The sequence below is a fragment of the Anoplophora glabripennis genome, unplaced genomic scaffold (genome assembly GCF_000390285.2).
Source record: "Anoplophora glabripennis isolate ALB-LARVAE unplaced genomic scaffold, Agla_2.0 scaffold759, whole genome shotgun sequence".
NCBI lineage: Eukaryota > Metazoa > Arthropoda > Insecta > Coleoptera > Cerambycidae > Anoplophora > Anoplophora glabripennis.
Genome location: NW_019416834.1, coordinates 213,349 through 231,242, shown reverse-complemented (window position 1 = coordinate 231,242; position 17,894 = coordinate 213,349). Strand labels below are relative to the sequence as shown.

The window sequence follows — 17,894 nt, the reverse complement described above, 5'->3', positions numbered from 1 at the left end:
CAAGGTCATCCCAAGGTCGAAAGTGGAGGGGGGAGTCTCAGCACCGGCTATAATAATCTACTGGCGGTGAACCAAACTATACCAGTTTAGTTTCCCTGTCCCAGCTTCAGTTTGCGTTTACCTGATGGAGCGTCAGCTTTGTTTTACCAAGCTAGAGCTTCTGTTAAAGTTTGAGCTTCAGTTTAAATTTCCCCTGTCCAAGCTACAGCTTAGGTTTACTTGATTGAACTACAGTTTGAGTTTGTTGTCGGTGGTTTAGGCGGATTTTGACAGCTTGAACTTCTGTTTGAGATAAAGATTTTATTTGTTAGCATCATGCTAGAGTTTGTGAGTCAGTGATTGGGGGATATGTAGGGCAGTGGATCATGGGGGGTGGGTCCGTTTGGGCTAAAATCTATCTATTTTTTTTTATTTTGCCAATTGGGACAAAAACCGAACTTATTGACCCTCCTTCTTTATTGTGAACCCCGAAATTTGCTATTTATTACATATAGTTGTAAAGGTGCTACGCTACGAAACAATGTTGGATGTGAAGTTAAGTTTATTTATCCATTTCATTATGGCGTTCCTTCAAGGAAAGAAACAAAAGTGATGCAGTATTTATTTCCGAAAAATTAACTCCATCAGGAAAGCAACATTAGGAGGTTGACGACCTAAAGACGTTAGTCAACCCTAGGCAAGTAAAAAGCGTCGCCCTAAATACGCAACCGTACAGAATAGAATGATAATGTCCTGTGTATTATTTCTTTACTTTGCAAAAACCCTAACATTTTGGAGGCAGCAATTTGGGAACAATAATTTGCCCTGGAAAATATGATGCTTTTTTTTGTTGAAACTTGTATCAAATATAACACTTTACTAAAGAATTAATATTCTCCCGAATTAAATGAAGTTTTCAAGAAAGGAAACCTACCTACACTTTCACCAAATATGTTTTCAAATATAAAAACATCTGCTCAATTGATAGTAATAGTTATCAATAATTGATATTAAGTATTTGACAAATGGAATTATTAATAAACTGCCTCTGCTTCCTAATAACTTCAACTATCTCAATGTCTCCGACGGGATATGCAATAATCACATTAGTTTATCACATTAGCCAAATTAAAAAATGACGTAAAGAGATCGAAGAATGAAAATGTTATTCGAAGTAGAATTATTGGAAATTTTAATATTGCTCCGTTGGAAGATCGCTCGAGGGTACTGCAAATTATTTGCGATTACTTATTTTCCCTGTTTTACTCGCGATGGGAAGCAATTATTCACGGCAGATTATTTCCAAGTTACAGCAACACTTTCATTAGGGGATGCTCGATTAGAGCTAAGATTCAGCAATATTTTCCGTTGTCAATGAATGAAATTAATTTTTTAGATTAGGTACACGGGACTCTCGGGGGAAAGTAATTGCTCCATAATTTCAACCTTGGAGGAAACACTTCTGCAAAGACGTCCGGTTACTTAATAATATATTTATTATAGTAACAAGTGTATAAGGGAAGTGATACAGCAGTTGTTAGTGTTGTTATTGGGACAAAGTAAAAACATATTTTTAGTACTAGTGCATAAGTAGTTATTCGTGTAAAGGGTCATTCTTTATTGTGGGAACAGCTTGGTTAAAAATAACAGCGAAGCGATAAAAATTTTGACGATAAACTTTGAGAATTTTAAATCATGATGTCTAAAATATTTTTTAGTAATAGTATTATAATTTGTTTCAAGATATTTAAAAAAATATATGAAACTTCTTCCACCTGGTAACAAACAGATAAAACCACTCCCAGCACCTAAAGATCTATATTCAATTTTCCCTAACCTTCAACTTTCCAACTTTCGGAGAGAACATAAAAAAACAGATTTCCTTACCCAATGCGACTGACCACACTGCGTCGTAGGCCAGCGGGGCCTCCTGATAGCCCTCTGGGTATCGCTGGTTATCAATGTCGTAGCCCTCGCGCCTAAGTACGTCGTTCAGCCGGTGCCTGAAATCCTCCGAAGTCATTCCGGAGATGGTGCGCTCGTTCAGGTTCTGATTCCACATGAGGGCCTCGGTAGTGAGGTGGCCCTCGGCTGCGATGCGCATCTGTTCCACCGTGCAGTCGATACCCTCCTTCTCTAAGTTGGCCTCGAACCAGTTGTCCTCGTACCAGCCTGAAAAAGGCAGCTAAGGTCAATGTAACTATTGACGAAAGTGTATTGAAATAGAGACAGTTTTCAGAACTGAAACTTTGAAAATAAGAAGTAAATTAAGCATTAAATTTTCTTTAACTTTAGCCAGTCCAATTATTTTCTAAATACAATTTAGGCAATAATTATAATTTTCGAAAATATAGTACATATAACTAATATTTAGTGTGATTCAAGCAAAGCTGAAACGGAATGAACAATAATTTCTGATGTGGATAGACTACTTCTGCTCTTAAACTTTTGTAGAAGATAATTTAACATTATATTGTTTATTTTCTGTTAACGGGCAATTGTTTTTGTTTTTGCAACGGGCACTTAAATATTTGTATGTGAAAATAGTTTGTAGATCTGGAATAGACCTAATTTATGAATATGTATTAATGGGGTATACAGTATGTCCACGGTTAGAATGGAAAAGAGGGAAAATATTTTTATTTTTCATTTTACGAGAAAAAGGCATTCTTGATTAAAATTTTTGCTTGCCTTTAAAATGCGGTTGGCATTGAGAACTTTCTTCTTTCATCAGATGATCAGAAAATCGGTAAATATAAGAATCGTATATTGTAAACACCGTGTGAACGTCTTTCTTATGTAACGAAGGCCAGAAATGGACTCATTTTTATGAGTTTGGCCTTTTTTATAAGTTTTACATGACAGGAAAATCTATCCTCACGTAATCTATTAGTTTAATTTTACTTATTAATAACAGAGACACATAAAAAGAAAAGTGGTTCCAAAGATTCGTCCTTATGTATTTTGGCACACTGAATCCGAATTGCTCCATCATCCTCCATTTTTTTAAATTGCCCCTAAAAACTGAAAATACCTACGGAAAATCTCGCTTAGGGAGTGATCAGTATTAGGTGTAATTGTAGAAACAAACAAACGATCTCTACAATGGATTTCTTTTCCTTTTCTGTATTTTTGGCTCGTTTTCCCTTTTACTCATCCAACAGAAGTCTGTCATCATATTAACATCTCACTTTCCTCGATATCGACGCTCCATTTCCTTCATATCATGATGTTCCTAATCTTCGCTCTATTCTTCGAGGTTCTCCGGCAAGTAATCAAGTCGAACTCTCTAGTTTTGAAAAATAGAATTTTACATATTTTCTATATTTGAGGCGATTAAAAAAAACGGAGGGTGCTGAAGCAATTTTTGGTCCTGGATTTGGATTCGCCGCATCAAAATATATAAGAATACAAAGGTTTAGTCTTAGGAACAAACCACTTTTTTGTGTGCTCGTGCAATCGAGAAAAAGGTACATATGAAGAGCTTCGCCGTAGTGTGGGATGTATAAAATTGGCATTGCGTTGGCTTAGCTGTGTGTGGAAGCAATGGACGAGAGGTGCGAGGGCAGCAGTCTGGAATAAGAGTAGTAAGGATCAATTCACGAGATTTATATTAATATCCAAATTACAGTGAGAGGGTTGTCTTGTTTATTTACTCTAGGAGTGCAATGGTCCCTAAATTCTCTACATTCATTTTTATGTAGATGTCTTCCACTGTATTTTGCATCCTAGTTTTAAAAGTTTAATTGCCCAGACGTCTGGAATACTGAATAAAGATATGACACTACTATTGTAGTTTTCTAAGTAATTATATCACAACTTATGTAAACTAGCTAAATCAGAAGAGTCGAAATCGTAAGACGCGCATAGTAGGCTGGGCATCGTTTTCAGTCCGTATTCGAAAGCTCTGTGTAATAAATAGAGGAATTTAAAAATTAAATTACAGTCCGATGTACAGCTTTTACATTAGCAAATATTCGTAGATATACATAGGTTCTAATTGATCCAAAGAAACGTATCCAACAAGAAAAATTTCAAAAAGTTGAAATTAGGTTGCTCTCTTTACTACTAACAAAGTAGGATATGCAAAACAGCGTTAAAAATAAATTGTCCCAGGGTCATGCAAATGCCGCTCGGGAATTCGCTCTTTTTGCATTAGATAGAGTTTATTTTAACAGCAGTCAAAAAAAAGAAAAGAAATCACCTACGCCTCTTTGTTCTCAAGATAGTTTTTTTTTATAACGTAATTGTTAATTAACTATTGGACGTATCGGACCAGGATTTTAGAGACAATTAAAGTAAGAGATAAACTTTTATTTTCAAAAAGTTTTACAGTAATAGTTCATGTACCTAATAAATGCGCTAGCAGCAGTAAAAGTTAACATTAATTAGTCAACGTTAGTTAATTAACAATTAACGTTATAAAAAAACTCTATCTTGGGAAAAGAAGAGGCGTAATTACTGTAAAAATAAGCTCTATTTAACGTAAAAAGAGCGAATTCCCGAGCGGCTTTTGCTTGACACTAGGACAATTTATTTATAAAGATGTTTTGCACATCCTACTTTATTAGGACCAGTCAATTACAATTAGAATTAGTACTTAGGATTAATGGTAAAAGTTTGGTATGTGACTTAATACATGATCGTTCACAACCTTTAAATTAACGTTTCCACTTATACTTACACTTACACTTAGAATTAGTACCTTGCAAAGTCCATGCTTTTGCCACTAATTGTAATTGAAAAATATCTGCGCGTACGCGCTTGATGTCAACAGATGAGTCAAATGAGTAAATGACAATTCACCTAACCTCAAATACGGTGAATGTTTGTTTATATGAAATTTTGTATTGTTTAAATTTTTATTGCGCAATAAAAAAATGTTGCCGAGACGAAAAGCGCAGTTATTGGGTACACTTGCTGTGGTGTTGGGCGCCAAAAGCTAGGGGGCTTCTCGCAGGTGGTGCTCATAATTCCAGCTTCAATATTTACCAACCACAGGAAATATTCGACCTTCACGGTAAATTAATTTTCGATAGAATTCGACGTTCTGAATGATCAAAATAAGCTCTTTAACGTTAATTTTCACCCTACGTCTAATATTAATTCTAAGTACTAATTGTAATTATAATTGTTGTGAATGAAGCTTAATGCTGTGTTATAGAGAATTGTTCGATAGCTTAGTGATCGATCTATGTACTACCTACAGTATTGGTAACTAACTGATGTGAATGCAAGTCGTTTTTATTCAAAAAATAAATTAATATAAATAGTAGAGCCTTTACTTTAGAATAATAATAATATTTGTCATTATTTTTATTAATTTTTTTACCAATTACAATCAATTTGTAAATTAATTACTCGTTCCCAACAACCCAATGACAAAAAATCTATCCGGCTTCACGGGTTCAGCAAACTCATCCGTCCAATCACATTAATGATGATGTCACGCAATACACTCAGCTGCCTGCGTCGCTTCTGTTTCACTACAATTTTCCGAGGCATTCATCTCATTATTTTTGAGCATAATTAATTACCCGAGCGTACCTTACAGTCCCGGCAGTTTTACTTATGAATAGTATTTAGCAAGATCGCGATTTTAATCATACAAATCCAGAAAGCCGTTTCGTAACGTGTACGGCACAATTTGACTTCAATACGAGTTTAATCTATCAAACCAAATGCCGGTTTCAATGTTAATAGCTCCTTATTTGTACCTGCTCGGCACCTAGTTATTGAAATGCTGCGGAACTGAATTAAATGGGAGGAATGGTTCGCTGCACATAATATGACGAGATCTGGGGCTTTGCATGTGAACGTCGTCGAGTCGTTGAACAAAACGAGGAGACGATGATAAAGAGGCCTTATTAGTTATTAGGGGGAATTTCCAAATCTAAGCTTTGATATGCTCAAATTCATCAGGAGTTCAAAAGGAAACGGAAATGGAGCTAATGGTAATTTCGAGATTTCTTATTCATATTAATTTAATTAATATCGCCCGTGTTCTTGTTTTTCCTGTGGGAAATATTCCTCGTTCCTGTGGCTAAATTAAGTTTGCTTTTTGAATCAAAGTCAGAGAAGGTCGATGACGAAGATTAAAGTAATTTTTATTCTTAGATAATAAAAAATAAACAGAAAACAAAAATCGGAGATAAATATTCGGGTTGCATCTACACTGTAAAAAACTCGGGGTGAGTGAAAGCAATAAAGGTACAGACTGAATCCATTCAGTGAAATGATTGAGTACATTTTCACTCAATATTGAGCATTTCGATAATTTTACTCATTTGTGATATTTTAAATAAAACTGACTACTTTCACTCAAATATAGGTACCCGTTAAATAAATTCTGCAGATAAACTCGTAATTGGTGCACTTGTAGCTAAATCGGAGTTAATGTCCTCATTGTTTAGTGACCCCACTCCATTCTATGGTTGTCGTGCGTTGTCTTTGTCTATTCCCATCGTCCCCATTAAGACATCTCGTGGCGTGGTGTATGGCGTATAGTGCTGGACAAGTGTCCTTTTATCCGGTTATTTTGATGACAATCATGTTTAAATGCAGTAGTTTAATTAAAATAATTAAAAACAAGAATATATTGAGTCTCGAAAACAATATAAAATAAGCCTGAGTAAAAAATTATAAACATATAATATAAACAGTTAAGATTATTCGTCAATAGTGATTCAGTCAGTTAATATCATTAATTAAAAATTTTTTCTTGCCTATTGCCACACTAGTCTTTCATTCATAGTTCCTACATATTGATAGATCATTCTTTACGAGTAGGTATAAAGCAGTCTTTGTTCAAAAGGCATTTAGTAGCAGATAGAACATATATTAGGGGCGAGTGCGGCTTAGCGACTTGATATTCATATCTTTGATATGAAAAGTCAAGCAACGCTGATCGCGGCTAGAACTTGGATTGGTGACCATCCGGGGGGAAGGCTCGAGATGCTCCACCACCTTATCTGGTGGCCTGTATGTCGCTGTATTCACAGAAGCTATACAAATGTAGTCGTGGTTTGTATAGGGAGACGTACTATCAGTCGGAAAGGATGTCTAAATAATATTAGGTAAATAAAAGGCCGATATCCTACCACAAAATTACCAGGTTAGTGTTTGGGGTCGTCTTCTGGCCGCTGTAATATAACCAAAAAGCTAAAGCTAAAGCTAGAACATATATTGTATTGTGTGTTATATCTGCTCCACCATGAAAAAGTTATTGAAGAATATTGTAATAATGGATAATAATAATATATTAATAACTTCGTTATTATTGAATTCGGAAAAGGAACTTTTATCATTATTTTATTGAGGAGAATTAGTTAACTCATAAATTTTTTACTAATAGTATTCGCACTTCCTATAAAATGGTGCCTATTGGAATTCGAATTATTTTTTAAATAAATGTTGTGTCCTTCTAGATGACTATTAAATCACGATGATTTAGTCGGTAATTTTTAGCTTGCGACGACTTTGTTTAATGGTAACTATTTTTACCGGATACGTTAGTGATTTTGTATGAAAAATATGATTACGTAACTTAACCCGTATCATCATTATAAACATTGCATTCTTCCCTGTAACGAAGAATAATTTTTTATGCAATCTTAAAACATTGAATTATTAAGTTTTGCGCTCGAAAAAGTTAAGATTAACTTTTTTGAGGGTCCTTGTTCTTAAAGTGCTGTTTGTATAATCCAACTGGATTTCAAAATCTAATATTATGGACTATATTGCTACTTTTCAATTTGTAATTCATGACATGATATTTATCTATTTTATTAGAAAGAAACAGCGGCACAAAATGTTTAAGGCGCGTCGTCTGGCTTGGAAATCTATAATAAATCTTGCTTCAGGTTGAATCTATTCCATATTTAATAGGTCTGTGTAGTGTTTTAGAAACAAGTCGCCAGGAAAACTAACGACCGGCATAGTACGAATTTTATGTATGAGATAACATTTCTCATCTATTTATTCTTTTGCCGCTTTGTAACACTTCACAAATTTTAAATTCAGGCATGGTAAATATAAATCTAAATTGTAATTTCTTAATTATTTAACAGTGCTATTTCAGGCATGAAATTGGATTTGTGGCGTAAGATAGGAAATACCTAAATATTTAAAGGCATTCCATTATTCAAAAGACCCGTAGCGTAAGGGAATTCAGAAATTTTGATGAAGTATAGATTTATCCGCAGCGCGTGTTAATTTTATTTGGTCAAAATAACGAACTCTTCCTGTTTCATCAAATTATTTGTATAGTTCTAATTCAGAGCGTACCTACTAACTAAAATGTATTAACAAGCAAATAATCCACGCTCGCAATATTAACAATCTATCTAATATACCCCTCATATTAAATTCTGTCGAGTAATTTGAACCGGCCTTCATGACTACAATATATCGGAAGACGGGAACACGTCGAGCTCGCAAAGGAAGTGAAATTTTAACTAAATCAGAATAATATATGGCGCCGACAACTTGGGCGATGAGATGGCCATTTCAAATTTCCGCAACGTTAATATTAAATGATTTGGAAACGTACTGACAATGCCTTTGTGCTATTATACGTGGCTATGTCTCGTGTATGATACGTTATTGTTAAAACTAAATGGAGGGATATTAGACACCTGCCTGTGCCTCGCAGGCTTTGGATTATTCATTTAGTGATTATCGTTATTAGAAATTAACGAGCGGTACGCAAAATCAATATATTCATCAAGAAAAAAATTGGAAACGGTAAAATGTGTGGTCAATTTCTTGAAATATTGTGCGCTCACTTCATGAAAAACTGTCTGAACTGGAACAAAAATTTGATCATCAAGAGATAATCAATATAGTATTGATGCTTTGTTAAAAAGCAAAATGAGAAGATAGGCAAGAAAAATGGAACAAAGAAGAGAAAAGATTTTAGAAAGCGAAATCATAGACCTTTTGTTCATGGTTTAGAGTTCCTCATCTAACTTTAGTCTTCTAATTAGATCCACACTTTTGAGAGTGGCTCTTTCACTTATAGATCAGGGCGGCTCTCTTTTGAGGTGGATGTGAGAGGGGGCAAGCAAATTTTTGGGGGGTTACCTTTAGTACAACTCACAATAAAGATGTAGATCTTTAGATCTGGGCGAGGTCCGGAACATTTTCTAAATTGCAAAAATGTTTACTTGGAACCTATGCATTTTGGAAGAATATTGAAGAGAAAAGAAGTTTTAGAATTAAATTTTGCACAATATATTGTAAATTAAAAATGGTTAAAATTATTTCCGGTGTTGCAAAATAGCAATAATTGATGAAAAAAGGCAAAATAATAAGTTTTTTGGATAATTCTTTAAAAATATTTTAATTGCTATGAGGGCATTCCAATTTTGGTAAAAAAAACATTAGAGTATAATAAAACAACACACCAAATTTCATTAAAATCGACTCTATGGTAAATTTGAAAAAAAATTTTCGAATTTTCAAAATGTTGCACAGCCTCAAATAAAACATCTAGATACTTGAAAATTTTTTCACATAGAAAAGACCGCTCAACTTTTCAAATGCTTTTTGATAAATTGAAATCGGTTGATTAGGATGGCCACAGTAAATTTTTAAAGTTAACACTCCTTTTTTTATTTTTAAACAATTAGATTGCATGTATCAATTTGCAATTTAGTTTTTTTCTTAATTATAATTTAAAAGTACTATTTTCTCTTAATTTTATCTGTATTTAACAAAAAAATTAATTTCCAAATAAAAAATTATTTGTTTTGACAAAAATTATTTAAATAATTGTAATAATTATAACTAAATACATTCATGTACAGAGTGTTGAAATATATACGTAACCAAATTTTTTCATCGAAAAAATGTATACCATAATACCATAATGTAATACCATATGGTAAAATACACAGGATATTTAATGCATAAAAAATAAACTTTGTTTATAACAAAATATGTGCAAATTAGACAGCTGGTATTATGATATTCGAATTCCTTGGCTGGGGAGACATCGGATTAAAAAAAAGATCGAAATTGGTCCATTAGAAGCCGAGATAATCCATTTTTTTTCGTACCTTCGCGTTTTGAACCTCCGAATCCAGTCTCGGAGCGAAAGCCCCCTCCCCCACTTTTCGTGTTTTGAGTCACATTTCGCGCGTGCGAGCGACAGCTTTTCCGCTGATTTATATCCATGTTGCCGATAACTTATGGATATGAAATGAAAAAATTAAAAAAAAAAACGAAGACACTGGATCAAAGATTATTGCTAAATTGTTTATAAATTAACGGTAAATGCCGATAAACTTTGACCGCTTATATCTCGAGAACCAATAAACGGAATTTAACTTTAAAAAAAGGAGCGTCTTCCCGAGTATTTTAAAATTATAATTAACTAAATTGCAAATTGATAAATGTAATCTAATTGTTTAAAAACATAAAAAAGAGTGTTAACTTTAAAAATTTATTGTATCCGTCTTAATCAACCGATTTTAATTTTTCAAAAACCATTTGAAAGGCTAAGCTGTTTTTTTATGTGAAAAAAATTTCAAGTATATAGATGCATTATTTGAGGCTGTGCAACATTTTGAAAATTCGAACTTTTTTTAAAAATTTTTTTCAAAAAATTCTTTGCGTAAATTATCTAGCCAATTTTAATGAAATTTGGTGTGTTGTTTTATTATACTCTAATTTTTTTTACTAGAATTAGAATGCCCTCGGAGCAATTAAAATGTTTTAGAAAAATTATCCAAAAAACTTGATTATTTTGCTTTTTTTCATCAATTATTGCTAGTTTGTAACATCGGTAATAAATTCAAACATTTTTAACCGACTGTATATTGCGCAAAATTCAATAATAAAACTTTTTTCCTCTTCGATATTCTGCCAAAATGCATAGGTTCCAAAATAAAAGTAAAAAACTCAGATAAAATAGGTATTATTTAAATGTTTTAAACATTTTCGCAATTTTGAAAATGTTCCGGACCTCGCCCAGATCTGAGGATCTACACTTTTATTATGTGAGTTGTACTGAAGGTATTCCATCAAATTAGCTTGCCCCTTCCTACATCCATGAAGTGGGTCATTTCGACAGATCCGCCTTGGTCTATTAGATTAGTAGCCTTGTCTTGAAGCTCGTCACGGTCACTATGACAACTTCTGTGACCTTGGTTTAATTCCTTCAATTGTAATGATTAGAATTAGTCGCAACCAGTTGCAGAGACTACTACGGAACGTTTGAGACAATAACCATTCACCGATTTTAGAAGCAATAATAAGGCTAACTAATAATAATCAATAAGGTGGGCCTAGTAACTTTGATAGCGGATCCGTCTTCATAAAGTCTAGTCCGAAAGACCAAGGGCCAGATAAAAAATTCCTAGCTGAGCCTAAGCCAGCAATACCATAGAGGCGATTGGACCTCTGTAGAGCTGTAGATTTGACTAACTCATCAGCATGTTTATTGTTCAGATGTCCCTCATGTTCAAGCCAGAGTCACATCGTCACATTATTTCGACGCCCTAGTCTCACCAAAGCATCCAAACAACTCGATATGAATCTGGATTTAATCAGAATGAGTTGATCGCTCTCAATTTTGCCTGGCTATCATATCTACCTAAAAGACTGTAGTTGGCATCGCTAAAATCGAATATGCCTTTAATTAAAGGAAAATACTGAAGAAATGTTTTAATCAGGAAAGAATGCATACGCCTTAGGACGACAATAGCCAAGTTTCACCGAGTAATCTTACTTCCAAATTCCATTCAATTAAATCGTCCCATCACCCCGAGTGTCGTTAATTAACAATCATTTATTTATTCGATGAGTTAAGGATACAACGCGTACTGATCCGGTGGGGATTGTAGTTTGCATCGAATACGCTAATCATTTTTCAGGTTGAGTCACTTCAAAAAAGAGGTGGGACCGATGTAAAGCTCTAATTTAATCCTACTCTCAACCTGGTTTTACATACCGAATCACGCGGTAACGGGATCCATCGGAATGAAGTGGCTTCGATTCCCACTCAAATTTCAACGAGCACGAGGCTGTCGACCGAAAACCGTAATGAAAAATTGTTTTTAAATTACAATTTTAGTCATGAATTTTTAGGATGATGATTTGCTTTGCTTTGCTAAGTGTAGCTGTGTGGTTTTGAAAGATAACGAAGAAATTATTGTTAGCACTAATAATAAAAATGATTATTATATAAATATATCCATGAAGACCGACGGACATAAGTCAAAAATGAGAATAAATATGGACACATACCATTTAAATGACAACCGCTCACACATAAATGAAACCACCCTAACAGCAAAAAATTGGTAACATATAGATTCTCCGAAAGAATGCTAATAGCCGCAGAAGCAGAAACGCTAGAAATCTGAGAAATTCCTAACAGAGCGCGTTCAAGTCTGTGGACGTCAGCGTGACTGACAAAAAGTTTGGAGAAAAAACGCATTAAGTTTAAGTAGTTTCCGTGCAATATAAGGGGATGATAATTGTTCCAATGATGTTATTACCCAATCCGAGAGATTTATAGCCTCCGAACAATTAACGTTCATTTACCCCAGAAATATATAGCGCCATTAAACACAGCATCTCTCTTCCTTGGACGTTGGTGGTAACTCATCACATTAAATTACGAATTAATCTTCCGGACAGGTTTAGTAATTTATTGTCTTTCTTTGTTACCTTTCGATGCGAAAATCGAATTGAATTGCTGTTCTTATTCCTCTAATGTGATAAAAATGCGAAGGTCATACAGAACTAATGGAATAAGATTAGAAGAAAGAAATGTAACCAGACATGTTGAGAAATATATGTAATATAAAAATTGAGATACAAAACACTGAAATCTATTAAAGAATTCATGCAAGGCAAAAAGAAGGATACGTAGAACTGAAAAAAGGAAGATGAAGGCCAAAGAAAGGAACAGAATTATCCCGTACATAATAATATCTGAAGCATAAGGCAATTATAACAAAAATCATCAAAAGTATAGACCTAAGTAGTCGTTAAGTAAGTTCGGATAATATACAGTATGTCCACGGTTAGGGTGAGTAAGAGGAAAAACTTTTTCATTTTACATTTTACGGATAAACAGATAAAAAGTTTTGCTTGAATTTAAAATGATTTTGCTATGGTGAAACTTAACATTTCATGTACGGGCTGTCTAGAAAATAAAAAATTTGAAAATGTCACGAGAGTAAACTACCTTTATTTTTAATATTTTTGAATAGTGTTACTAGTCCAGACTTAACAATCATGGACTTTTACTTGTGGGGCTGACTCAAACAGATTGTGTATAGCAGGCCTTTGGACAGTAAAATCAAACAGCTAAAACAACGAATTAGAGATGATGTACAGTCCATATCTTTAGAAGAGATTAGACGCAGCTACAATGAATTCCTTGCACGCTTTCAAAGTGTGAAAGTTGGTGGAGGAGTGTTCGAATAATGTTTTATTAACATAAATTTTTTTCCAAATTTATTATGTCCTGTAAAAAATTATACCAATTTTGTGTGCGAATTGTTTTATTTAAAAACTCAAGTAACTTTGGTTGTTTACTCTCGTGACATTTTCATATCTTTTTATTTTCTGGACACCCCGTACATGAAATGTTAAGTTTCATCATAGCAACCTCATTTCAAATTCAAGCAAAACCTTTTATGAAGTGTGCCTTTTTTCCGTAAAATGTAATATAAAAAAGGTTTTTCCTCTTATTCACCCTAACCGGGGACATACTGTAGATGATTTTTTGTATTTTTTAAGGAAAAAATTTGTATGGCCTTATATCTTAATTCCTAAATGAATTAGTTTTAGAGATGTAAGAAAATACTGTTTTTGAAAAATAACACAAATACGAAAATATCTCGGAAGATCTAAATAAAGATAAAAATTCGCTGACATTATATTCACTTACTAGTGTAGGCCAATCATTATAGCTTTTTTTCGGGAAAAAAATACTATTAGAAGTTTTTCTGCGGAATATTGTTCAGAAACGTGTTATAAACAAAATATCAAAAAATCAACTCGAGACTAGTTGGGAAACATTGTTAAAACAATGGTCAAAATTATGAAAAAATAGCTTTTCGAGTGGCGTAAAAAAACTGTTATTCATAGAGAAAAAAAGGTTTATACAAAAAAGGTAGGTATTAAATAAATCTGTAAAATGAGACAAGTCCGATTAAATTCCGATAATTTGTTTATGCGCAAGAGCTCAAAAATGGTCGAAATTGTAAGCTTTTTTCAATTGCTAATAATTAATGCAATTTTCATCGCAGACACATGTAATTCAGGATTTTTGAAGCTTTTTGCACCCTTAATAAGTGGTAAAAAATTCAGCCCAAAAACTTCATTAGCTTGGCGTTGGCGGAATTTGTTATCTAAGAAGATGCCATTTTCAATTCATTTTTCCCAAGCTCACAGGCGTTGTAGGGTTTCGATCATTAGTTGTTTTTGTACCTAAATAGTTGTATTGACATATGCATTTACTGATAATTTAATTTTTCAAATTTAATTTGTTTAAAAATGACTTTGAAAAAATGTTAATTTTTATTACATCGTTAAGCGCGCATGCTAAGCTTCGCCTTCCCCACTCGTTCGCTAGACCAAGTAATAGAACGCATCGCCGCTATCTTCTTTTTCGAAATTAAATAGTTGAATTCACCTTAATGTTAATGTAGGACATGAAAATATAGCTCTTAATGTATATTCTCTCCAAATTTCGGCTTTTAATATTAATAATTAAGGTCACTGCGATTATATAAATAAAAAAAATTATCTCAGCTTCTAATCAACTTACAACAACGATCTTTTTTTAAATTCGAAGAAAACTAAAGTAAAGAGGTTACTATTTTATTTTATAATAATTACCTATCTTAACAATTTAATAAATATTAACATTTTTTCATGTCAATTCTAAACAAATTAAATTTGAAAAACTAAATTCTCGGTAAATGTCTATGTCTATACAACTATTTAGGTACAAAAACAACTAATGATCAAAACCCTACAACGCCTGTGAGCTTGGGAAAAATTAATTGAAAAATAGCATCTTCTTAGATTCCGCCAACGCCCAATCAATAAAGCTTTCGAGTTGAAATTTTTACCACTTATTAAGGGTGTAAAAAGCCTCAAAAATCCTGAATTACAAGTGTCTGCGATGAAAATTGCATTAATTATTAGCAATTGAAAAAAACGGCAATTTTCGACCATTTTTGAGCTCTTGTACTACTTTTTTTGTACAAACTTTTTTTCGCTATGAATAATTTTTCATGTCTATAATGACTGGGCTAGTGAGGGAGATACTGGAAAATACTTTTCCACACCGTTGAGTATTTTAGAAATTCTACCAGTCCAGCTGATTTGAAGTTGGATGTCTAAGAAAAAATACAGGACGTTTACAAACTTTAAGGGAGTATTTTAACAGTACGAAGAATGCATTAATAGATATTTTCATAACTAAAATCAATGAACAGCAAGCAAAATGGCCTTTAAAATTAATAGGTCGGTCAAAATCGACACAAAAAATCGCTAAATTCGCAAAACATGATGTATCTCTGATTTTTTAGTATGTTGTTTGGACCCATTAGGGCTATGTATACCCAAGTTTGCAACTCTCAAAAAGTTGTGGACACATTTTTACACACCAAAAACCGCGAAATTTTTGGACTTGTTTCAGATTCTGCTCTATATCTCCAAATCCATGCATTTTTTGTCGAGAGCTATTCTATACGTTTTTTAAGAGCATCAAATTTGTGATAAACTAAGCCTAACCGCAACTCTGTAGGTCAATCGGTTACAGAATTACGGTACTTTGGAAATAGGCCAGTTTGAAAAAAAAAATTTTAGTTTTAGACCTTCTTTGGACGGATATTGCGTAGAAACCAATGATCCTACGAGTAGAACTTGTAGTATATAATTTGTAGGCAATTTCATTACTAAGCGTAGAGCGGGGTCTGTAAGCCTCGTAGTTCTCTCAAAATAGCAAAAAAACCCATATACAGACCCCGTTTGAGGTCATAAATAGCGTGTCATTATGTTTTTTAACCGTTTTTTGAATTTGTTTTTAAAGTTTTATGAATTAGTTATCGAACAATTTTATTACGAGTTATTTTCCATTTATTCAACCTTGTAGCTTACTTGAGACTAAATAAAGTACTGACATTTTCAAATAACATGGAAAAGATCATTTTCATTTGGAATACAATTAGGAATCGAATGAATTTATAACATTTCCGAAACGCTTAGTGGCACCTGGGGTTGTCTGTGAAGGGAAAAACTTCAACGCCTTGGGCGTATTTTTTGCAACAAATCATAAAATTATTAGAGCGGCGTACATCGACAGTAAATATGGCGCTATTTCGACGGTGTGTATACAACGTTGTAAACCCTCGCGTTCGACCTACGTGTACGTACCTATAAAAAACCAGGTATATTGTTTCCCGTAGAGACTCTGCTTGTACACCTCGCACAGAACTCGCCTCGCGGCTACGACGTAGAACAGCCCCACAATAACCCTTGAATCCTGTCTCCTGAGATTCCTCACGGCGTCTGTGGGATCCGATAGAAAGGACTGCCTGGTTATTATTTCTATACCTGGAACAAAAGGTAAATAATAATAATGTGGCAAACATGAAGAAGTAAATAAAATATCGGCCGGCTTATATGCAGCGTATGCGGTCTTGTACCACAGGCAATGCTACACACAGTCTGTTTATTTTCGATGCTGTTACGAAGGATATAATATTTCTCCCAAATTGGGTGTATGTTGAATACGCTGAAGATGAATTTTTTGCGAGGTAAATAATACTGGAACATCCTACAGTCCCAGGTTTATTTATTTTGTTCTGTGTCCTAATTTTATTAGGTTTCATGTTTTTTTTTTATAAAATGTAAAAACGCGAATATCTTTTCATACATAAGTCTTGCCATTATTTAGTCGTACATAGAGAGTAAATAAGTAAATACAAATGAGGTAATTCCTTGAAAATTAATTAATTCTCCTTGTGGATTTATAGATCTTCATACGGAAAGTTTTCATTATTTCCTTAAATATGAAGAAAATAACAGAAAAATATCTTTTGTTTTTCCTACTATGGAAAATGTATTTACTAATTTATTGATCTTGCCCTTCTTTTGCAAGGGATAGAAACAACCACCCCTTTAAGCTACCTTTGTGAACCTTTTTTTCTCCAATCTGGTCACTTAAAATCTGTTTTAGATAGGGTGATTTATTTTAGACAACTTTTTTCATAAACGTAATAATTCTTGGAGTAAGAAATAGTGTAAAAGCTTTTATTGTAATAAAAGTACATTAAAATGAACAAAAATAAATTGAAAGACGACTTAATTATAAACTGAAAACCATAAAATATTATAACAAATGCAGAAAATAACCACCTTCAAGGGTGAATAAACCAATAATAAGATTCTCAATTCTTGAATAACTTGCATAGATATTTTCTACATTAAAGTTTTTAATGCAACCTGATATATAAAAGGGATTTAAACCGGAAATTCGAGGAGGCCACTGCCTATTCATCGAGTTGAATATTCCTGGTTTATTTAAACCGCAATATTTGTTGTTGTATTTTTTCGTTAAAATGGGCCATTATCCACAAAGCAAGGTTGAGCTCAAACACCTAGAAGTATATTAAGAAGTATTTAAGTACCTACTTCTTTGTACCGTCTTTGTCTATACCGCTTTAATTTCTCGGTCCTTTTCTCTTATAAGTAAACAATATAAAAACAGCATTTCAAAACATGAGGCTACTTTAAGCATCATAACCGGGTTAAGAGGGTTTTTAGTAATTCAAATAAAATTATTCAATATTATTATCAAAATATTTATTTAAATTTAATGAATAGACTTTTATTCCACACTAAAATATATGTATTTTGAAAATTCAAATTATGGTGAGTAA

General features: G+C 33.3%; 1 protein-coding gene across 1 annotated transcript in view; it reads right to left on the bottom strand.

Moving 5' to 3' along the window:
• Positions 1–1,866: 1,866 nt before the first annotated feature.
• The window catches only part of LOC108913578 (gamma-aminobutyric acid type B receptor subunit 1-like), a gene marked incomplete at its 3' end in the record, with an annotated part of 145,620 nt that continues 129,592 nt past the window's right edge, over positions 1,867–17,894 (bottom strand). The window contains exons 5-6 of the mRNA XM_018719145.1: positions 16,387–16,566; positions 1,867–2,151 (exon numbers count right to left, since the gene is read on the bottom strand). Of these exons, the coding sequence (XP_018574661.1) occupies positions 1,867–2,151; positions 16,387–16,566 (465 nt within the window). The remainder of the gene's footprint in view (positions 2,152–16,386; positions 16,567–17,894) is intronic.